The sequence below is a fragment of the Phascolarctos cinereus genome, unplaced genomic scaffold, assembly GCF_003287225.1.
Source record: "Phascolarctos cinereus isolate Bilbo 61053 unplaced genomic scaffold, phaCin_HiC Scaffold_3;HRSCAF=262, whole genome shotgun sequence".
In the NCBI taxonomy this organism is placed as follows: domain Eukaryota; kingdom Metazoa; phylum Chordata; class Mammalia; order Diprotodontia; family Phascolarctidae; genus Phascolarctos; species Phascolarctos cinereus.
In genome coordinates this window covers 151,987,968-152,012,930 of record NW_027555736.1, presented here as the reverse complement: position 1 = coordinate 152,012,930, position 24,963 = coordinate 151,987,968, and the positions used below count along the sequence as shown (strand labels likewise).

The following is a 24,963-nucleotide window of genomic DNA, read 5'->3' as shown; positions in this document are numbered from 1 at the left end:
ATTTCCTTAATATCACACTTTTTGGAAAAGAAGAGAACTACAACAGGTTTATCATCCTATGGTTGGAGGAACCAGCAGATCTGTACCTTCCCAACTCTCCATGATATTTCTGTGACTCCAAAGTGAATGGGAAATATTTATTTATTAGTCCCATAAAATGTATCTACTTTCTGGGGGAGTTTAATGAATATAATAGGCTATTTAGATATTTTGTGTTATAGCTTTAATATTTACTTAAATATGTTCATATTATTTCACCTAACAGAAGGAAAGCTCTTTAAAGGCAAAAACAGTCTCATGTTTTATTGGTGTACCCCTAGTACCCAGAGTATAGTAGGTACATAGTGAATGAATGTTGAAATGGATGAGTACATTGTATGATTTCCAACAACCAGATCACCTCCATTATTTAGTACTCAGAAATTGTGTCCTTAATACTCCCTTTGCCTCACTTCTCCTGTACCAATTTTTCATCTTCACTGAATCTCCAGACCCTTTAATGGTACAGCGAAAAAGAAAACATGCTCCGGAGCCAAACAGCATGGGTTCAAATCCTACCTCTGATGAATACCATCAGTATAAACTTGAGCAAGTCATTTAACTTTCATGGACCTTATCTTCTTCATCTATAAAATGAGGTTAAATGAGAAGACCTCTGAAGTACCTTCTACCTCTAGAGCTCTGAATCTAGGATGATCAATTGAACTATATATTGCTCTCTACCCTAATACACACACACATATACAACATATGTAGAAATATATATATGTGTGCATATATATATATATATACATACACATACATATTTATATATAAAATGCAAATATACATTTTCTCTCAGTACTCTAGTATGGCAGAGAGAAGTAATTATTGTTATTATACCCATTTTTCAGATGAAACAAATTATTTTTAAGAACATAGAATTACTCAGATTTTCTGACACTAGGTGCAATGGCTATTGACTAAGAAATAATTACTTTCTAAATATTTCTTAACAGATTAAGAAATGCAATTATGTAGAACCAACAGTCATCATTCACTTCTCAGTCCCTTGCAGTCTGGCTTCTGACCTCATCACTCAACTGAAACAAATCTCTCCAAAATTACCAATGACCTCTTAATTGTCAAATCAAAAGCTTTTTCTTGGTTCTGCCTTCTAATTCTGCACTATTTGACACTGTTGACCACCCTCTGTTGAATATGCTCTTCTAGATTAACAAAAATTGAAAGTAAAAAAAACCAAAATACCATTCAACTAATAAATAAAACTAGGCTTGGTTTTACGAAACAAACAATAAAATAGATAAACCATTGGTTAATTTGATTTTAAAAAAAGAAGAAAATCAAATTACTAGTACAAAAATGAAAAGTGTGGAAAAAATAGCAATTAAGATGAAATTAAAGCAATTATTAGGAATTATTTTACCAAATTATATTCCAGTAAAACTGACAATGTAGGTGAAATAGATGAATATTTACAAAAATATAAACTGCCTAGATTAACAGAAAAGAAAAAAGACTTAAATAATCCTATCTTTGAAAAAGAAATTGAATGAGCTATCAATGAGCTCCTTAAGAAAAAATCCCCAGATCTGGTACTGGCTAAGAGATAGAGAAATGGATCAAAAGCAAATTAGGGGAACATGAAATAGTTTACCTATCAGATCTATGGATGGATGAATTCATGACCAAACAAGTGATAAAGACCATTATGGGATATAAAATGGATAATTTTGATTTAAAAGGTTTTTGCACAAACACAACTAATGCAGCTAGGATCTTGAAGGAAAACAGAAAACTGGGGGAAACATTTTTACAGCAAGTTTCTCTGATAAAGACCTCAATTCTCAACTACATAGAGAACAGAATCAAATTCATAAGAATATAAGTCATTCCCCAATTGATAAATGGTCAAAGGATATGAACACGCAGTTTTCAGATGAAATTAAAGCTATCTATGATCATATGAAAAAATGCTCTAAATCACTACTGAGTAGAGAAATGCAAATTAAAAGAACTCTGAGGCACCACTTGACATCTATCAGGATTGGCTAATATGACAGAAAGGGAAAATGACAAATGTTAGAGGAGATGTGGGAAAATTGGGACACTAATGCACTATTGGTGGAGAATTGATCCAACCGTTCTGGAATGCAATTTGGAACTATGCCCAAAGGACTATAAAACTGTCTATACCCTTCAACCCAACAATAGCACTACTAGGTCTGTATCACAAAGAGATTTTTTTTAAAGGGTACAGAGGACCTACATGTACAAAAACATTTATAACAGCTCTTTCTGTGGTGGCAGAGAATTAGACTTTGAAGTGATGCACGTCAATTGTGGAATGACTAAGCAAGTTGTGGTATATGATTGCAATGGAATACTATTGTTCTATAAGAAATGACAAGCGGGAGCAGCTTGGTGGCACAGTGGAAAGAGCACCGGTCCTGAAGTCAGGAGGACCTGAGTTCAATCTGGCCTCAGACCAAAACTTGACACTTACTGGCTGTATGACCCTGGGCATGTCACTTAACCCCAACTGCCTTTTAAAAAAAAAAGAAAGAAAGAAAGAAATGACAAGCAGGATGCTTTCAGAGAAACCTGGAAAGACTTATATAAACTGATGCAAAGTGAAGTGAGCAAAAACAGGAGAACACTGTAACACAGTAACAGCAATATTTTTTTTGATAATCAACTGGGAATGACTTAGCTATTATCAGTAATATAAAGATCTAAGACAATTCCAAAGGATTTATGATGAAAAATACTATCCACCTCTAGAGAAAGAACTGAGGGAGTATGAATGCAGATTGAAGCATATTTTTTTTACTTTATTTTTTTCATGTTTTTATTTGTGTTTTCTTTCACAATGACTAATATGGAAATACGTTTTGTATGACTACACACGTATAACCTATATTAAATTGCTTGCATTCTAAAGGAGGGAAAAGGTTCAGGAGAGAAGAAGAGAATTTGGAACTCCAAATTTTTAAAAATGACAAATTTTTTTTACATGTAATTGGGAAATATTTAACAAAATAAATAAAACTTAAAAAAAGAAAAGAACATTCTGTCCTTCTGGAATTCTATGACATTACTCTCTACTGGTTTTCCTTCTACTTATCTCCTATCTGACCTTTCAATCTCAGTCTCCTTTGCTAGCATCATTTATACCACATAGGTTACCTATAGGTAGACCCCTAAGACTCTATATCCAAAGCCATTTTCTCTTCCCCGTCTTCTATACTCTCACTTGATGATCTCATTAGATCCTTTGAAAAGAGGAATCATGGATCAGCTACAGTCTTACATTACTAACTGCTTGTGAAACATTTGGAACAAAATGTCCCATAAGCATCTCACACTTGATATGTCCAAAATAGAGCTTATTGGTTTCCTCCCAAATCTACCCTCTTCCAAGCTATTACTGCCAAGAGCACTACCATTCTTCTTGTCATTCTTGCCTCCTTATTCACACTCATTTCATGTACATAATTAATAACCAAATCTTATCATCTCTAACTCTATAAAATCCCTTTCCTCACTCCCATCCTCAAATCGTCACTCACACACTCACCACTTTAGTTCAATACTTTATTATGTCTTGCCTGTAAAGGCAAAAGCCTCCTTATCAGGCTCCCTGCCCCAAATCTCTCCTCACTCCAACTCATCACCAACAAAGCTGACAGTGTAACTCTCCTAACGTGCAGTTCTGACAATGACACTGCCCTACTTCATAAACTACAGTGCCACCCTCCTACTTCTAAAAGCAAACATAAACTTCACTTGAAGCCCTCACAGCCTAGCCCTAGCACCAATCCACCTTTCCATACTCTGATATTATTCCCTTTCACATTCCATACAGTTAAGCCAGGTGAACCTTTTTATTGTTCTTTATAGATGACATAGATTCCCCTCTATTTGTGCCTTTGCATTGCCTGTCCCTTTTGCAAGCAATGCAGTCCCTTCTCATTTCTGTCCCTAAGAATCTCTAGGCTCCTTCAAGACTTGACTCAAGCATCGTATTCCATAGGAGGTCTTTCCTGATCCATTCCTTCTTCCCAACTTCTAGTGCCCTCCCTCAGTAAATCACCTTGTATTTATTTTGTTGCATATATCCATATATGTACATGTTGTCCTCCTCAAAGATTTAAGTTCACTGGGGGCAGAGATTATTTCACTTTTATTTCTTTATCTCAAGCACTTAGCAAAGTGCCTGAAAGGAACATAATATGAGCTTAATAAATGCTTGTTCTAACATGTAACATGTCAGATTATGAAATATATCCAAAATGCAGAAATCCAGGAAAATTCTTAAGATAAGGTCAGATATGATCAAGATTTTAAAGAAAGGTGCTACTTTGAAGTAGATGTCATCAACAAACAAATAAAAAATCACTTATGATTATTAGTTATTATTAGTTATTAGTTAGATATTTTAATGCAGAATGAAAAAGAAAAAGATTTAATTTAGTATTAAATTGCAAATTGAAGCTTGGATAAAAATGGGGGGAAACTAAGAAAAATGAAAATGGCATAAAAAACAAACCCAGTAATATTTACAAAGAATACAAATACATATTTTCCAGAGTCCATCTAAATTAAGAGGCATTTCACAGCAAGACCAAGAACTACAATTTCTTAACCTAAAACAAGAAAAAAACAAATCAATGTATTAAAATTTTAGGGAACTTTTCTTACCGTGATTCTCTTCATATCCAGCTGGCGGAGTTGCATCATATGCTGAAGAATAGTGTGTTTGTACCATGACTCTTGAGCTATTGGATTGCCATCAAGAGTGATGTCTGAGAGAGAAGAGGAGTCAGCAAGGCATAGAATATCTTCAAAACTACAGAAGAAAAGAACGACATATGATCATTCTTAAACCTCTAAATAACATTTTTGTTTTTCACGGAAGTTAACTATAACTTTTATTAACTAGTCTTTTCAACGGCCATGTTAAGTTATCACTTTACATTTTCATTCTCACTTAAATGGCTCTTTCCACCTACCAGAAACCAGCTGTGATGGAGTAATAGAGGAGGGATGTGGTCCCTTCCCCACCACCAACTCCTCAGGGCTTAATTATTTAAAAGCTCTAGAAGCCTTGACTGTCCCAATTGAAGTGAGGGGAACAGGGTGGTGAGAATTATATTTCAGTCTTTTACACTAGCTAAAAAGAGCAAAAGGATAAGCAAGAACAAAGAGGCAAAACAGCCACTCTTCCATAGCTCTTCCACAGACAAACATGAATTGCAGCAGCCTTAGTACCTATCTTTCTTGCGCTATGCGTTTCTAACGTCCAGGAAATTCTGCCTATTAGGTGGGACCAACCAAAGTAATCTAGATTGACTTGGTATAAATGACTTAAAAGGGTCAGCATTCACTCTCAGAGTAAAAGTTCAAACACATCACAACATATGAACCCAAGAGTCTTGATTTGGCCTCATTATTTTCTCCTTATTATTTTTTTTTGGGGGGGGTGAGGCAATTGGGGTTAAGTGACTTGCCCAGAGTCACACAGCTAGGAAGTGTTATGTGTCTGAGGCCACATTTGAACTCAGCTCCTCCTGACTCCAGGGCCTGTGCTCTATCCACTGCGCCCTAGTCTCATTCTTTTTTTAATCCTGCCTGTGGCCTATCAATCAGATTTCATTTAATCCTTTCTTACCTTCACATGCTTAAAACTTCCTATCTTCTCTCTGAAAGTTAACCTTGTGTTACTCTATGAAATTTAAAGGTTATTATACTGACTTAAAACAGCAGAAACTACTCATACTTTAATTTTAGTATTTATTAAAATCCTCCTTGAAAAAGCAGTTTACTACTGTCTTAAGTACTGTAAAAAAAAATACAAAGGTAGGTAAGCAATGCTAGAGGGTTCAGTGGATATAATGTTAATTCAGGAAGATCTAAGTTCAAATTCTCCATTGGACACTTACTAGCTGTGCCCCTATTTCATTGAGCTACATACAAGTTTCCTCAGCTATAAAATGGAGACAATAATAGCCCCTACCTTAGAGGGGTTGTAAGAATCAAATGAAATAATATATGCAAAACACTCCACAGACCTTAAAGCATTACATAAATACTAGTTCTTCAAAAGAATTAAGATTGATTTATAAAAGAAACATTTTTCCTTCCTGCTAGAAGTTTATAATTTAGTAAGACATAGAACCATAAAGCAATTAGAACACAAGACAGCAAATCGTTACTCAAACATCCTGACTGGAACTTTGGGGTCGAGTAAGTCTCACCAAATTCTACCTATCCAGCAAGCCTCCTATCTTACTTATGTGCCACTCTCTCCAGTCTACCTCCCAATCTTATTAGTTCCTCAATATCATCACAGAACTTTAATGCCCTCAGTATGCTTTCTTTATCTTCCTTTACTCTCAGTCCTAATCTTTCTGTAATCTTAAAATATTCCTATTTGCCACTTTCTTACTCCCTTTCCACTGTGTGATTGAAACACTAAATCATTTAATTCAATAAACATTTATTAAGCTCCAACTATCTGTAACATACTATGCTAGTCATTGGATATACAAAGTTAAAATCTAAGTCCCTGCCTGCCCTCCAGGGCATTCTACCAGAATGATACCATATGTACATAAAGAAGTAAATACAAGATACTTTAAGAAGGCAGAGATTTTTTTTTTAAAGGCAATTGGGGTTAAGTGACTTGCCCAGGGTCACACAGCTAGTAAGTGTCAAGTGTTTGGTCTGAAGCCGGATTTGAACTTCAGGGCTGGTGCTCTATCCACTGCACCATCTAGCGGCCCCGAGAAGGGAGAGATTATTAACAACTGAAGGCAATAAGGAAATTTTAGGAAATGTTCCTTTAGAATAAGATCATAGATCATAAAACTAGAGCCAGAAGGGGTACTAAAGCTGAGTCTTGAACTAAGTTGGAAACACAATGACCAACCACAGCTCCAGAGGGCCAATAATGAAGCATGCTACCTACTTCCTGAGAGAGAAATTATAGACTCAAGCTGAAAAATGATATATACATTTTTTTATAATTTATTTACTTATTTTTAGTTTACAACATTTACTTCCATAAGATGAGTTTTAAATTTTCCCCCCTCAAGACAGCGTGCAATCTAATACAGGCTTTACTTATGCATTTATATCAAGCATATTTTCTTATTAGTCAGGATGTAAAGAACAATTAGAACTAATTGGGAAGAACCATGAGAACGAGGCAATAAAACAAAACAACAAAGGAAAAGGAGAGCAAATGGTATGCTTCTATCTGCATTCATATGCTATAGTTCTTTCTCTGGATGTGGGTAGCGATTTCCATCATGAGTCTTTTGGAGTTGTCTTAGATTCTTGCATTGCTGTAAAGAGCCAAGTCTATCAAAGTCAGTCATTGCACAATGTTGCTCTTACTGTGTACAATGTTCTCCTGATTCTGCTCATTTCACTCTTCATGAGTTCATGCAAGTCTTTCTAGGTCTTTTTGAAGTATGCCTGCTCATCATTTCTTATAGAACAACAGTATTCCATTACATTCATGTACCACAACTTGTTCAGCCATTTCCCAATTGATGGGTATCCCCTCAATTTCCAATTCTTTGCTACTACAAAAAGATCTGCTATAAATATTTTTGTACATGTGGGTCCTTTTCTTGTTGTTATGATCTCTTGGGATACAGACCTAGAAGTGGTATTGTGGGGTGACAGGGTATGGACAATTTTATAGCCCTTTGGGCATAGTTCCAAATTGCTTTCCAAAATAGTTGGATCATTTCACAACTCCACCAACAATGCATTAGTGTCCCAGTTTTCCCACATCTTCTCCAACATTTATCATTGTCCTGTTCTGTCATGTTAGCCAATCTGATAGGTGTGATGTGCTACCTCAGAGTCATTTTGATTTGTATTTCTCTGATCAATAGTGATTTAGAACATTTTTTCATATGATTGTAGTTAGCCCTCATTTCTCAAATATATAGAGAACTGAGTCAAATTTATAAAAATACAAGTCATTCCCCAATTGATAAATGGTCAAAGGATATTAACAGGCAGTTTTCAGATGAAATTAAAGCTATCTGATCATATGAAAAAATGCTCTATATCACTAATGATTGTAGTTAGCTTTAGTTTCTTCCTCTGAAAACTGCCTATTCATATCCTTTGACCATTTATCAATCGGGGAATGACTTGTATTCTTATAAATTTGACTTAGTTCTCTATATATTTTAGAAATGAGGCCCTTATCAGAGATGCAGAAAAGGCTTTTGAGAAAATACAGCATCCATTCCTGTTAAAGAAAATAAAAACAAACAAACACTAAAGAGCATAGGAATAAATGGAGCTTTCCTTAAAATGGTAAGTAGTATCTATCTAAAACTATCAGCAAGCATTATCTGTAATGCGAATAACCTAAGCCTTTCCAGAATGATCAGGGGTAAAACAAGGATTCCCATTATCACCACTATTATTCAATACTGTAGAAATGTTAGCTTTAACAATAAGAGAAGAAACAGAAATTGAAGGAATTAGACTAGGCAATGAGGAAACAAAACTATCACTCTTTGAAGATGATATGATAGTATACTTAGGGAATCCTGGAGAATCAACTGAAAAATTAATTGAAATAATTAACAATTTCAGCAAAGTTACAGGATATAAAATAAACCCATATAAATCATCAGCATTTTTATGTATTACCAACAAAGCCCAGCAGCAAAAGACAGAAAGAGAAATTCCATTTAAAATAACTGTAGACAATACAAAATATTTGGGAGTCTTATTTGCCAAGACAAACCCAAGATCTATATGAACACAATTATAAAACACTTTTCATACAAATAAAGTCAGATATAAATAATTGGAAAAATATCAGTCACTCATGGGTAGGTGGAACTAATATAATAAAGACGACAATTCTACCTAAATTATTTATTTAGTGCCATACCAAACTACCAAAATTTATATTATAGAGCTAGAAAAAATAATAACAAAGTTCATCTGGAAGAATAAAAGGTCAAAAATGTCAAGGGAATTAATGGGAAAAAATGCAAAGGCCATAAAACCTATGTTATAAAGCAGCAATCATCAAAACTATTTGGTTCTGGACAAAAAAATAGAGTGGTGGATCAGTAGAAAAGATTAGATACACAAGACACAGTAGTAAATGACTATATACAACTGTTTGTTAAGCCCCCAAACTCCAGGTTCCACCATAAGAACTCACTATTTGCCAAAAATTTGCCAAAAATTGCTGGGAAAACTAGAAAATAGTGTGGCAGAAACTAGGCACAGAACAACACCTCACACCATATATTAAGATAAGGTCAAAACGTGTACATGATTTAGATACAATGGGTATTGTATCATAAGCAAATTAGGAGAGCAAGGATGAGTTTGCCTATCAGATCTATGAAGAAGGGAAGAATTTATGATCAAACAAGAAATATAGACTATTATGAAATGCAAAATGGATCATTCTGATTACATTAAATTAAAAAGGTTTTGCACAAACAAGATCAATGCAACCAAAATTAGGAGGAAAACAAAAAGATGGGAAACAATTTTTATACCAAGTGTTTCTGATAAAGCCCTCATTTCTCAAATATATGGAGAACTGAGTCAAATTAATAAAAATACAAGTCATTCCCCAATTGACAAATGGTCAAAGGATATTAACAGGCAGTTTTCAGATGAAATTAAAGCTATCTGATCATATGAAAAAATGCTCTATATCACTAATGATTAGAGAAATGCAAATTAAAACAACTCTGAGGTTCCACCTCATACCTATCAGATTGGCTAATATGACAGAAAAGAAAAATGATAAATGTTTTAGAAGATGTGGGAAAACTGAGACACTAATGCATTGCTGGTGGAGCTGTGAACTGATCCAACCATTCTGGAGAACAACTTGGAACTATACCCAAAGGGCAATCAAACTGTGCATACCCTTTGATCCAGCAATGTATCCCAAAGAGATCATAAAAAAGGGAAAAGGACCCACATGTACAGAAATACTTGTAGCACCTCTTTTTGTGGTGGCCAAGAACTGGAAATTGAGGGGATGCCTACCAATTGGGGAATGGCTGAACAAGTTGTGATATACAGATGTAATGGAATACTATTGTGGTATAAGAAATGATGAGCAGGTGGATTTCATAAAAACCTGGAAAGACTTACATGAACTGAAGCTGAGTGAAGTGAGAACCAAGAGAACACTATACACAGTAACAACAGCATTGTGCATTGATCAACTATGACTGACTCCTCAGCAACACAATGATTCAAGACAATTCCAAAAGACTCATGATGGAAAATGCTTTCCACATCCAGAGAAATAAATATAAAGTCTGAATGCATTTATATTAAGCATATTTTCTCCTTAGTCATGATGTAAAGAACAATTAGAAGTAATGGGAGGAACCACAAGAAAGAAGAAACAAAACAAAACGGAAGAAAAAAAGAGCAAATAGTATACTTCAATCTGCATTCTAACTCCATAGTTCTTTCTCTGGGTGTGAATAGCATGTTCCATCATGAGACTTTTGGAGATGTCTTAGATTCTTGCATTGCTGAGAAGAGCTAAGTCTATCAAAGTTAGTCATCGTACAACATGGCTGTTACTGTGTACAAGTCTAACCACACAAACCATCAAATACTTGAAGACACATATGTATAACCCTTTTCCCCCTCCAATTTTCTCTGAAACTGCTCTTTCTAAAGATACCAATGATCTCTTACTTGCCAAATCTAATGGTCTTTTCTCAATCCTCATCTCTTTGACTTCTTATCAGCATCTGGCTTTGGTTAATTATCTTCTCCTCTTGGATACTTTCCTCCAATGTCAGGTCCGTGTGATCTTTCCTGTGTACTTACATTGTAACTTTAGTAGCTATGTGCATTTCTGTCTTATCTCCTTAATAGACTGTAAGCTCCTTGAAGGCAGGGATTATATAGGTTTTTTCATCTTTATATGCTCAGCATTTTGTACAATTTACTTAACACATTTTTGTTGAATTGAATTGAATTTGCTCACATTTTTCACCAATCAAATGAATGGACTCAGTAAGTTCAGAAGCATACATATAAATTACATGGTTTCATTTACATCGCACATAGTGTTTAATTATAGCTTAATTGCTAATTTACAAGTAAGTCTGGACAGAGGCTATGACTTGCTTAGTGTTAAGTAGTTTGAAATTAACATCATGAAAGTTTCTGGTTCCATCTAGCAAGTATTCTTTTGTAGAATGAAATTTATATATTAATTACTAAAAAGAAAAAAATTCCTCCCCAAATCCTTAAAAAAATTTCTGAGTATAGAAAAAAACATGTTTCTATCCTACAAATGTATATCATAATGCACTAAACAAACTCTGGAAATCTAGATGACCTATAAAAATCCATCTGTTCTGCATCTGTATTTGAAGTACAACAAAAATGGATAGGAATGGAAAAATCTTTGTCATCTTCAGAAGTCACTGCCCTGCCAACTACTCCCAAATCAGCTGTTATGTTGATATCTATACTTAAGTCTGTGTGCTCTGAATAGCTTTAGTAAAATACATCCGCATTTGATAGAGGAGATTGCTCACAGAAATTCATTTCCATTGCAGTGCATTCTACCAATAAATATGCCAGGCATTCCTACAAATGCTCTGACAAAGTAGATCATTACATTAAAGGATTTCCCTATCCAAACAAAATATCTCTTCAAATACACACATACATGTACCCCTAATGAAAATCTATGATGTACTAATCAGAGAAAATTATCATCAGATTTTTAAAAAAATAACTGGAAGTATAACAATCATAGCAACATAGTAGTGGCTCTAACATCCTTTATGTTGCATTTGTCCATTAGTCTCTATAGCAGTGCATCTTGACCTGGGATCCCTGAACATTAAAACATATATATACACATATACATAGACACATACACATACATATGTGTGTATGTACATATATATGTATATATGTATATGTGTGTGTGTATATATATATATATATATATATATATATACACATGTATGTGTGTGTGTACATATATATGTGTTGATAGCTGCATTTCAGCACGATTGGTTTTCCTCTGTAATACTCTGTTTTATTTTATGCACTTAAAAACATTCTGAGGCAGGGTCTATAGGCTTCAGTGGATTTCCAAAGGAGTCCATGACACAAAAAAGGGTTAAGAAGCCCTAATCTGCAGAGTAACAGAAAGAAAAATGTACTCTTTTCCAAAGCCTGTCATTCAACCCAAAACCTGACATTCCTTTTTTCCAGATTACTCATGTATTTGTTCCTTTCCTCAACCTTTTCCTTTCTCAATGCCACTTCTGCTTCCTATCTAGTAAGGAAAAAAAAAGAGGGGCAATTTATCTCTAGTGACAGTGACTTAATAAATTGGAAATGGAAAAGAAACATCATTAGACGATTTTATGTTGATTACTTGGTATAAAAAGGCATACCAATAACAACAGATAAACACACTAAAATAGTCAGGTACTAGATAGTTTGCCCATGTGATTCCCAAATAAAAGCTAATCATCCCAGTTAATAAATTACTCACCAAAAAATAGGGTAAGTGCTTTGGATATTAGGTGATTATTAACTCGTTCATGACAGTGGGTTATGGACTACAAAATGGACTTATCCAAACCCAATTTCTTCACTGTTGATTAATTAGAATTTGACCAATTACCTATGTAACTAGTTCTTTATACTATTCAGTACAAAATTAGAAAAAGACAAAGCCCTGCTCATAAAGAACTTACAATGAACTGGAGGAGGGGGAGGCAGCAAGGACTACCACAACCAATAGAAAAGAATCACCACAGTAGGTATTTAAATATTAAATTGTACAGTGCATAAAATCACAAAATTGTATAAAAAGTACACAATGAAGTACTGTGAAGAAAGAAAGGGAAGAAGGGAGGGAATGAAGGAGGAAGGGAGGAAGGAAGTAAGGAAAGAAGGAAGGAAATAATTAAGAATTTATTAAATGGGGGGACGGAGCCAAGGTGGCAGTATAAAAGCAGTGAATTGCTTGAGCTCTCCTCCAAGGCCTTCAAAATGCCATAAAAAATGGCTTTAAACAAATTCTAGAGCAGAAGAACCCACAAAAAGACAGAGTGAAACAAATTTCCAGCCCAAGACAACCTGGATGGTTGATGGGAAAGGTCTGTTGTGCCAGGCTGGGAGAGGAGTACAGTTCACCATGCAGGCAAACACCAGGCCTCAGCAAACCTGGAGCAGGCCTCAGGGAACTGAATCACAGGCAATTGTGGCAGTTTCCAGACTTCTCAACCCACAAATGCCAAAGACAACTTAGAAGATCAGTAGGAAAGGTCTGCTGCACCTGGGTGAGAGAGAAGCACAGTCTAGCCCCAGTCCTGGTGCAGTCCCAGGGTGGCGGCTGCTTCTGGAGCTCTTGGCCCACAGATGGTGGGGGGATCAAGTGGCTAATCAGAGGGGGATTGCAGGGATCTCTTTGCTTGTGCTGAGGCAGGATTCTCTTACCATGCCCATGCTTAGATCTGGGTCACAGTTCTAGGTGGTGGTCCTGGGGTGAGGAGGAGTGCTGGCATGGTGGAGCTTGCAGTGGCAGTGGAGTAAGAATCCTCCTCACATTTCCAAGGCAGAAAAGAGTGCTTGTGATCACTTATAGACCACAGCACAGGCCAGGAAGGGAGTAAACACTTCACCTTTGATCATACCACCTTGGAAGAACTGAAAATTTACAGATCCCTAGAAATATCTCTGAACATAGATGCACAAAACACCTGAAGCTTGGGATAGTACATTTGGAAGCAGATCAATACCTTAACAAAAGTTTATAACTCAAGTAATTGGCTGGGAAAATAAGCAAAAGGCGCAAAAAAAGTTGGACCACAGAGCCTTTCTTTGGTGACAAAGAAGATCAAAACATACAAGCAGAAGAAAACAACAAAGTCAAAGCTCCTATATCCAAAGCCTCCAAGAAAAATATGAATCGGAGGGTGGAACCAAGATGGCGGTGGGAAAACAGTGACTTGCTTGAGCTCTCCCCCAAACCCCTCCAAATACTCATAAAAAATGGCTCTAAACAAATTCTAAAGCAGCAGAACCCACAAAAAGACAGAGGAAAACAAATTTCCAGCCCAAGACAGCCTGGATGGTTGATCAGGAAGGCTTATCCCACTGGGCTGGGAGCAGAGCACAGCGTGGCGCACAGGCCGCAGCAAACCTGAAGCAGGCCTCAGAGGACTGAATCACGGGCAGCTGTCACAGTTTCCAGACTCCTCAATCCACGAACGCCAAAGACAACTTAGAAGGTCAGTGGGAAAAGTCTGTTTTTGCAGTGTGAGAAGAGCTAGGTCAGAGCCAGTTCCAGAGCTCAGAGCGTAGAGTGTGGGTGCCGGGGTGGTGGCTGTGTCCTGAGCTTCCGGCCCACAGACTGAGGGGGAATCAAGTGGCTGATCAAAGGGGGACTGCAGGGATCTCTTTGCTGGTGCTGAGGCAGGATTCTCTTACCATGCCCACGCTTGGATCTGGGTCACAGTCCTGGGTGGCGGTCCTGGGGTGAGGAGGAGCGCTGGCACTGTGGAGCTTATAGTGGCAGCAAAGAGGAACCCCTCCTCACAGTTCCAAGAGAGAAAAGTCTGCTTGTGGCCAGTTATTCAAAGACCAGAGCACAGGCCAGGAAAAGAGTAAATACCTTGACCCTTATCATACCACCTTGGAAGAAGTGAAAATTTACAGGTCCCTAGAAGTATCGCTGAAAACAGCTATACAAACCCCCCGGAGCTTGGGACAGTACATTCTCCACATTGGAAGCAGACTTTTACCTTAACAAAGAGTTTAAAACTCAAGTAGTTGGCTGGGATCATGAGTAAACCTCACAAAAAGAGTCAGACTATATTATCTTACTTTGGTGACAAAGAAGATCAAAACATACAACCAGAAGAAGACAACAAAGTCAAAGATCCCACATCCAAAGCCTCCAAGAAAAATATGAATCCGACCCAGGCCTTGGAAGAGCTGAAAAGGGATTTTGAGAAGCAAGTAAGAGAAGTAGAGGAAAAACTGGGAAGAGAAATGAAAGTGATGCAAGAAAATCATGAAAAACAAGTCAACAGCTTGCTAAAGGAGATCCAAAAAAATACTGAAGATAATAACACCTTGAAAAATACCCTAACCCAAATGGCAAAAGAGGTCCAAAAAGTCAATGAGGAGAAGAATATCTTAAAAAGCAAAATTGGCCAAATGGAAAAAAAAGTCCAAAACGCTCACTGAAGAAAATACTTCCTTAAAAATTAGAATGGAGAAAGTAGAAGCTAATGACTTTATGAGAAATCAAGAAATTATAAAACAAAGCCAAAAGAATAAAAAAAAGAAGACTGTGAAATATCTCATTGGAAAAACAACTGACTTAGAAAACAGATCCAGGAGAGAGAATTTAAAAATTACTGGACTACCTAAAAGGCATGATCAAAAAAAGAGCCTAGACATCATCTTTCAGGAAATTATCAAGGAAAACTGCACTGATATTCTAGAACCAGAGGGTAAAATAGAAATGGAAAGAATCCACTCATCACCTTCTGAAAGAGATCCCCAAAGGAAAATCCCTAGGAATATTCTAGCCAAATTCTAGAGTTCCCAGGTCAAGGAGAAAATATTTCAAGCAGCCAGAAAGAAACAATTCAAGTATCATGGAAACACAATCAGGATAACACAAGATTTAGCAGCTTCTACATTAAGGGACTAGAGGGCTTAGAATATAATATTCTGGAGGGCAAAGGAGCTAGGATTAAAACCAAGAATCACCTATTCAGCAAAACTAAGCATAATGCTTCAGGGGGAAAAATGGATATTCAGTGAAATAGAAGACTTTCAAGAATTCTTGATGAAAAGACCAGAACTGAACAGAAAATATGACTTTCAAATACAAGACTCAAGAGAAGCATGAAAAGATAAACAGGAAAGAGAAATCATAAGAGACTTATTAAAGTTGAACTGTTTACATTCCTACATGGAAATATGGTATTGGTAACTCATGAGACCTTTGTCAGTATTAGGGTAGTTGGAAGGAAAAAAAATATATACATACATACATACATATATACATATATATATATATACACACACACACACACACACATATATACATATATACACACACATACACACATACATATACATATATATGCATATATGTATATACGTGTGTATATAAACATATATATCATAAAGCTAAGAGGTGAGAGAGGACTATACTGGCAGAAGGAGAAAGGGAGAAGTAGAATGGGGTAAATTATCTCACATAAAATAGACAAGAAAAAGCTTTTACAGTGGAGGGGAAGAGGGGAAAGGTGAGAGGGAAGGAATGAATCTTACTCTCATCAGATCTGGCTTGAGGATGGAATAACTTAAACACTCAATTGGGTATGGAAATCTACCTTACCCTACAGGAAAACAGGGGGGAAGGTGATAAGAGAGGGGGGATGATCGAAGGAAGGGCAGATTGGGGAGGGGTTAATCAGAAGCAAAAACTTCTGAAGGGTCAAAGGAGAGAACAGAATAAACAAGAGGGTGGGATAGGATGAAGGGAAATATAGATAGTTTTTCACAACATGGCTATTATGGAAGTGTTTTGCATGTCTACACATATATAACCTATATTGAGTTGCTCGCCTTCTCAATGAGGGTGGTAGGAGGGAGGGAGAGAATTTGGAACACAAAGTTTAAAAGCATATGTTTAAAAAAAAAGTTTTCACATGCTATTGGGAAATAAGAAAATACAGGAAATGGGGTATAGAAATCTATCCTGCCCTACAGGAAAATAGAAGGGGAAGGGAATTAGAGAAGAGGGGCAGTGATAGAAAGGAGGGCAGATCAGGGGAAGGGGTATTCAGAACGCATGCTATCTTGGGATGGGGAGGGGGCAAGATGGGGAGAAAATCTGGAAATCAAAATCTTGTGGAAGTGAACGTTGAAAACTAAAAATAAATTAATTAAATAAAAAATTTTTTGAACAGAGGATGGTGGATCCAAGATGACAGAGTAGACGTAACTACCCATTGGAATTCCCTCAACGTTTCCCTCCAAACAACTTTAAAATAATGCAACAAATTCAATTTTGAAGCAGCACAGTGAAGAAAAGTTCAGAGTGAAACATTTTTTCATCTCAAAAGAACTGAGGACATTGGTAGGAAAAGATTTGTGACAGAGGGTGGGGGCTAGCCTGGAGCCTATGCAGCAGCAAGTGGGCCTTGAAGGTGGCTGCAACATTAGTAGTACCAGCTCTGGAAGCTCTCAGACCACAGACAGTAAAGACATTGGACAATTGACCAGAAAGAGATTACAGGAGTCCCTGAACTGATACTAGGCAAAAAAAAAAAACAGGCAACTCCCATTGCCTAACCAAAAAAAAAAGAAATGGGCAACTCCATTGCCCATTTACAATTCTGGGTCCCAGTTCCAGGTTGGAGGGGGCACTTGTGGTGAGTCACAAGGGAACAGGGACCCTAGTCACAGTTCGAGGGCAGAGAGAAGCATTAGCACCTGTGGCCATAGGGCAGCAGGGGCTCTAGTCACAGTTCAATTGCAGAAAGCAGTGCTAGTACTTAAAACTGCAGGGGAGCAAGGGCCTTCCTGGGCAAACAACAGAGTGCAGACCAGGAGAGGAGTGATACCTCTCCAAGGATAAAACCACCTTGGAAGCACTAAAAACATATAGACCCCCAGAAAATGCTCTAAAAGCAGCAACATGAAAAAGCCTGTAGCTTGGGACAGTACCTCACTCCAGACGCCCAATCCAGTGAGGAGATCCTAGCTCTAACATAAAATTCAAAGTAAAGAAATTGGCTGGAAAGATGAACAAACAACAAAGAAAGAATCTGACCATAAAAATCAACTGTGGTGACAAATAAAATCAATACACAAGCTCAGAAGGCAATGAAGTGAAAATAGCTATAAGCAAAGCCTCAAAGAAAAATGCAAACTGGACACAAGCCCAACAATTACTGGAAGAGTTAAAGAAATACATAAGAGTGGTAGAGGAAAAGTTGGGAAAAGAAATATGAATGGTATAAGAAAATTATGAAAAGAGAATTAAAAGCTTGGTAAAAGAGGAACAAAAAAAAAACCTGAAGAAAATAACACCTAAAAAAAAAAAGCAGTTTATATTCCTACAAGGGAAGATGACACTTGTAAATCTTGACAACTGTATTGCTATTACACCATGTTAAAGGAGTATATACAAAGGGGGTGGATATAAGTTGACTTTGATGTAATGATAAAAAATAATCTAATCAAGTGGGTTAAATGGGTCCAGGTAAGTAGATTAACCAGATCTAAGAAAGTGTACTGAGAAAGAAGGAGGCAGACAAGGGTAACTTACATTACAAGAAAAGACCCAAAAACTTATTACAGCAGAGGGAAAGAAGGGAGGGAGATGAGCATTGTTCGAACCTCACTCTCCTCAGATTTGGCTGAAGAAGGGAATAACATAATCACTTAAGTATAGAAATCTAACTTGCCCTATAGGCAGTAGTTGGGGGGGGGAAGAGGGGAAGGGGAAAGAAAAGGGAGGGGGATAGAAGAAGGAAAGAAGCAGTAAGAGTAGAAAAGGGAAGGGGCTAATAGAAAGGAGGAGGGACTGAGGGAGGCGGTGGTCAAAAGCAAAACACTAGTGAGGAAGGAAAAGGAGAAAGAAAAGCATAAACGGGGGAGGGCGGGGAAGGATGGAGAGAAAGACAAAGATAGTCATCATAACTGTGAATGTGAATGGGATGAACCTTCCCATTAAATAGAAGCAGATAGCAGAATGGATTAAAAACCATAATCCTACAATATGTTGTTTACAGGAAACACATTAGAAAAAGAGTGACACACAGAGTAAAGGTAAAAGGCTAGAGCAGAATGTATTATGCTTCAGCTAAAGTTTAAAAAGCAGAGTTAGTAATCTTGATCTCAGACAAAGCAAAAGCAAAAATAGATCTTATCAAAAGAGATAAGGAAGGAAACTACATCCTGCTAAAAGGCACCACAGACAATGAAGTAATATCATTACTAAACATACATGCACCAAATGGTATAGCATACAAAGAAGTTCAGGGAGTTACAGGAAGAAATAGACAGCAAAACTATACTAGTGGAGGACCTCAACCTTCCCTTCTCCGAACTAGATAAATCTAAGTACAAAATAAAAAAGAAAGAAGATAAGGAGGTGAATAGAATATTAGAAAAGTTAGGTATGATAGACCTCTGGAGAAATTAATTGGGGATAAAAAGAATATACTTTTTTCTTGTCAGTACATGGCACATACACAAAAACTGACCATGTACTAGGGCATAAAAACCTCACAATCCAATGCAGGAAGGCAGAAATATTAAATGCATCCTTTTCAGATCATGACGCAATAAAAATTATATGTAATAAAGGGCTATGGAAAGATAGAGTAAAAAATAATTGGAAACTAAATAATCTAATCCTAAACAATGACTGGGTCAAACAACAAATCATAGAAATAATCAATAAATTCATTCAAGAGAATGACAACAATGAGACAACATACCAAAACTTATGGGATGCGGCAAAAGCAGTTCTTAGGGGAAGTTCTGTATCTCTAAATGCTCACATAAATAAAATAGAAAAAGAAAGGATCAATGAATTAGGCATACAAAAAAAAACTAGAAAAAGAACAAATTAAAAATCCTCAACTAAACACCAAATTAGAAATATTGAAAACCAAAGGAAAAATTAATAAAATTGAAATTAAGAAAACTATTGAACTAATAAAAAACTAAGAGCTGGTTTTATGAAAAAACAATAAATAGATAACCTTTGGTTAATTTAATTTAAAAAAAGAAAGAAGAAAACCAAATTACAGTATCAAGAATGAAAAGGGTGAAGCTACCACCAAGGAAGAGGAAATTAAAACAATAATTAGGAATTATTTTGCCCAACTATGCCAACAAATTTGACAATCTTAGTGAAATGGATACACATTTACAAAAATATAAATGGCCCAGATTAACAGAAGAGGAAGTAAAATACTTAAATAACCCCATCTCAGAAAAAGAAATTGAACAAGCCATTGATGAACTCCCTAGGAAAAATCTCCAGGGCCAGATGGATTTACATGCAAATTCTATCAAACATTTAAAGAACGATTAATTTCAATACTATATAAACTATCTGGGAAAATTACCAAATTCTCTTTATGATACAAATATGGTACTGATACCTAAACCAGGAAGAGTCAAAACAGAGAAAGAAAATTATAGACCAATTTCTCTAATGAATATAGATGCAAAAATTTTAAAAAATATTAGCAAACAGATTACAGCAACTTATCACAAGAATAATACACTATGACCAGGTAGGATTTATACTAGGAATGCAGGGCTGGTTCAATATTAGGAAAACTATGAGCATATCAACACCAAAACTAACAGAAACCACATGATCATCTCAATAGATGCAGAAAAAGCTTTCGACAAAATACAACACCCATTCCTGTTAAAAACTAGTGAACATAGGTATGAATGGAGTCTTCCTTAAAATAATAAATAGAATCTATCTAAAACCTTCAGCAAGCATATGTAATGGGGACAGCTAGAAGCATTTCCAATAAGATCGGGGGTGAGACAAGGATATCCACTATCACCATGCTTGTTCAATATCGTACTGGAAACATCAGCTTTAGCAATAAGAAAAAGAAACTGAAGGTACTGGAATAGGCAAAGAAACAAAGCTATCACTCTTTGCAGATGACATGATGATATACTTAGAGAATCCTGAAGAATCAAGTAAAAAACTACTTGAAATAATAAACAACTTTAACAAAGTTGCAGGCTATAAAATAAATTCACAAAAATCACTGGCATTTCTATATATTACCAACAAAGCTCGACAGCAAGACATAGAAAGAGAAATCCATTTAAACTTACTGTAGACATTATAAAATATTTAGGAGTCTACCTCCCGAAATAAACCCAGGAACTCTATGGACACAATTACAAAACACTTTTCACACAAATAAAATCAGATCTAAATAATTGGAAAAACATCAGTTGCTCATGGGTAGGCCGAGCTAATATATAATGACAATCTACCTAAGCTAATTTACTTATTCAGTGCCATACCAATCAAACTACCAAAAAATTATTTTATAGAGTTAGAAAAAATAATAACAAGATTCATTTGGAAAACAAAAGGTCCAGAATATCAAAGGAACTAATGAAAAGAAATGCAGGGGAAGTGGCCTAGCATTCCAGATCTTAAATTGTATTATAAGAGCAATCATCAAAACTGCTTGGTACTGGCTAAGAAAAAGAGTGTGGAATAGGTAAAGCATGCAAGATACAGTAGTCAATGACTATAGTAATCTATTATTTGATAAATCCAAAGACCCCAGCTTCTGGGTCTTGAAAAACTGCTGGGAAAACTGGAAAAGAGTATGGCAGAAACTAGGCATAGACCCAAATCTCATACCATATACCAAAATAAAGTCAAAATGGGTTCATGACTTAGATATAAAGGCTGATACATAAGAAACTGGGAACAAGGAATAGTTTACTATCAGATTTGGAGAACAGAAGAATTCATGACCAAACAGGAGATAGAGAACATTATGAAAAACAAAATGGATAACTCTGATTACATTAAACTGATACGTTTTTGCACAAACAAAGCCAATGCAACCAAGATTAGAAGGAAAGTAGAAAATTGGGAAAGAATTTTTACAACCAGTCTCTCTGATAAAGGCCTCATTTCTAAAATATATAGAGAATTAACAAATTTATAAGAATACAAGCCATTCCCCAATTGATAAATGGTCAAAGGATATGAACTAGCAGTTCTAGGATGAAGAAATTAAAGCCATCTATAGTCATATGAAAAAATGCTCTAAACTACTACTGATTAAAGAAATGCAAATCAAAACAACTCTGAGGCACCACATCACACCTATCAGATTGACCAAGATGACAAAACAAAATGATAAATGTTGGAGAAGATGTGGGAAAATTGGAACACTAATACATTGTTGGTGGAGTTGTGAAATGATCCAACCATTTTGGAAAGCAATTTGAACTATGCCCAAAGGACTATAAAAATGTGCATACCCTTTGACCCAGCAATAGCACTTCTAGGGCCATATCCCAAAGAGATTATACAAATGGGAAGAGGACCCACATGTACGAAAATACTTATAGCAGCTCTTTTTGTGGTGGCAAAGAACTGGAAAGTGAGAGGATGCCCATCAATTGGAGAATGGCTGAGTAAGTTGTGGTACATGAATGTAATGAAATGCTATTGTGCTATAGGAAATGATGAACAGGTAGACTTCAGAAAAGCCTGGAAAGACCTGTATGGTCTGATGCTGAGTGAAGTGAGCAGAACCAGGAGAACATTGTACACAACAACAGCCACGTTGTGTGATAACTAATACTGATAAACTTAAGCCTTCCCATCAATACAAGGATGTAAGACATCTCCAAAGGCCTCGTGATGGAAAATTCCATCCACATCCAAAGAAAGAACTGTGGAGCTTGAACGAAGATCGAAACATACTCTTTCCTATTTTTTTTTCTTCTGTCGAGTTTTGTTTCCTCTTTCTGGTCATTCCTCCTATTGGTTCTAATTCTTCCTTACAACATCACTAATCTGAAAATGTTTAATAGGAATGTATGTGCATAGCCTATATCAGATTGTGCACCATCTTGGGGAGGGCGGTGGGGAGGGAGGGGGAGAAAAATTTTAAACTCAAAAGCATATTGAAGTGATTGTTGATAAATCAAAATAAATTAATTAAAAGAAAAAAAGCAGAATTAGCCAAAGGGTAAAAAAAAATGTGCAAAAACTCATTGAAGAAAAGAACTCCTTAAAAAGCAGAATTGGTCAAATGGAAAAAGAGGTACAATAGCTCATTGAAGAAAATAATTCCTTAAAAATCAGAACTGGACAAGTGAAAATTAATGACTTCATGAGACATCAAGAAACAACAAAACAAAATCAATAGAAGAAAATGTTAAATATCTCATTGGAATAACAACTGACCTGGAAAAGAGATCAAGGAGAGACACTTTAAGAATTATTGGACTACCTAAAAACAATATTTTTTAAAGATCCTAGATATCATATTTCAAGAAATCAAAAAGAAAAACAGAAGGTAAAATAGAAATTAAATGAAAACTCTCAGGAATATTATATCCAAATTCCAGAGCTACCAGATTAAAGAAAAGCATCGTAAGCAGCCAGAAACAAACAATTCAAATATCATGGAACCATAGTCAGAATCAAACAAGATTCACCAGCAGCAATGTTAAAGGATTAGAATATGATATTCTAGAAGTTAAAGGAGCTAGGATTAAAACTAAGAATAACACACTCAGAAAAACTGAGGAAAATTTTTCAGGGAGAAAAAAATGGACATTTAATGAAACTGAGGACTTTCAAGCATTCCTGATGAAAAGACCAGAGATGGATAGAAAATCTGACATTCAAACACAAGATGAAAGAAAAATCATAAGGGATTTAATAAGGTTAAATTATTTACATTATTATATGGGAAGATGATACATGTAAGTTCTAAGAAACTTTACCATTATTAGTGTAGTTAGAGTCTATATATACAGAGAACATAGGTATGGGTTGATTTTGCTGGGATGATCTCAAAAAATATGAAGGAATGAGAAAAGGGGATGCTGTGGGAGAAGGGGGAAGGGAGAGTAAGAACAGGGAGAATTATCTCACATAAAAGAGGCATACAAGGAAAAGTTTTTCAGTGGAGGGAAAAATAGGAAGAGAGGTGGTGGGCAATACTTGAATCTCACTCCCATTTAAACTGGTTCAAAGAAGGAAGAGAGAGAGAGAGAGAGAGAGAGAGAGAGAGAGAGAGAGAGAGAGAGAGAGAGAGAGAGAGAGACTGTGTATTTGTTATTTAGTCACTTTTTGGTCTTGTCAGACTTTTTGGGATCTCATTTGGGGTTTTCTTGGCGCTTGCCATTTCCTTCTCCAACTCATTTTACAGATGAGGAACTGAGGCAAATAGGATTAAGTGACTTGACCAGGGTCACACAAGCTAGTAAATGTCTGAGGCCAAATTTGAACTCAAGAAGATGAGTCTTCCTGACTTCAGGCCCAGTACTCTATCCACTGAGCCACCTACCTGCCCTAAACATACATACATGTATATGTCTATATAAACATACATATACAGACATTTCTGTATGTGTGAATACACACAAATACATACATACACTCAGTCAATTGGTACAGAAATCTAATTTACCCAACAGGGAAGTAAGTAGGCAAAAGGATGAGAGAAAGGAGAGATGGGCTGGTAAAAGGGAGGGTGGATTAAAGCAGGTAGTAGTCAGAAGCAAAACAGATTTTTGAGGAGATACAGGGTGAAAAAGAGAAAGAAAGATAAACAGAAGTAAACAGGATGGAGAGAAATACACAGTAATTATAACTGTGAATACAAATGTGACGAATTCACCCATAAAACATATGTGAACAGCAGAATGGATCTGAAACCAGAATCCAAAAATATGTTGTTTATAAGAAATATATCTGAAACAGAAAGATATACACAGAGTTAAAACAAGGGGCTGGAGCAGAATGCATTGCATTTCAGCTGAGGTAAAAAAGGCAGGAGTAGAAATCATAATCTCAGAAAGAGCAAAAGCAAAGAGAGATCTCATTAAAAGAGATAAGCAGGGAAATTACATTTGCTAAAAGCTAACACTGATAATGAAGTAATATCAGTACTAAACACATATACACCAAATGGGCAGCTCGGTGACAGAGTGGATAGAGTGCTGAACATGGAGTCAAGAAGACCTGAATTCAAATCTTGCCTCAGACACTTACTAGCCATATGACTCTGGACAAGTCACTTAACCCTATTTGCCTCAGTTTCCTCAACTGTAAAATAAACTAGAGAAAAAAATGGCAAATCACTCCACTGTCTTTGCCAT

The 24,963-nt window shown here is 36.2% G+C and overlaps 1 protein-coding gene across 9 annotated transcripts in view; it reads right to left on the bottom strand.

Moving 5' to 3' along the window:
• Nucleotides 1-24,963, bottom strand: part of LRRC49 (leucine rich repeat containing 49) — a 190,740-nt gene that overhangs the window by 66,572 nt on the left and 99,205 nt on the right. For all 9 annotated transcript variants that reach the window (XM_078151234.1, XM_078151232.1, XM_078151231.1 and 6 more), the window contains one exon: nt 4,705-4,852. In XM_078151234.1, the coding sequence (XP_078007360.1) occupies nt 4,705-4,852 (148 nt within the window). The remainder of the gene's footprint in view (nt 1-4,704; nt 4,853-24,963) is intronic.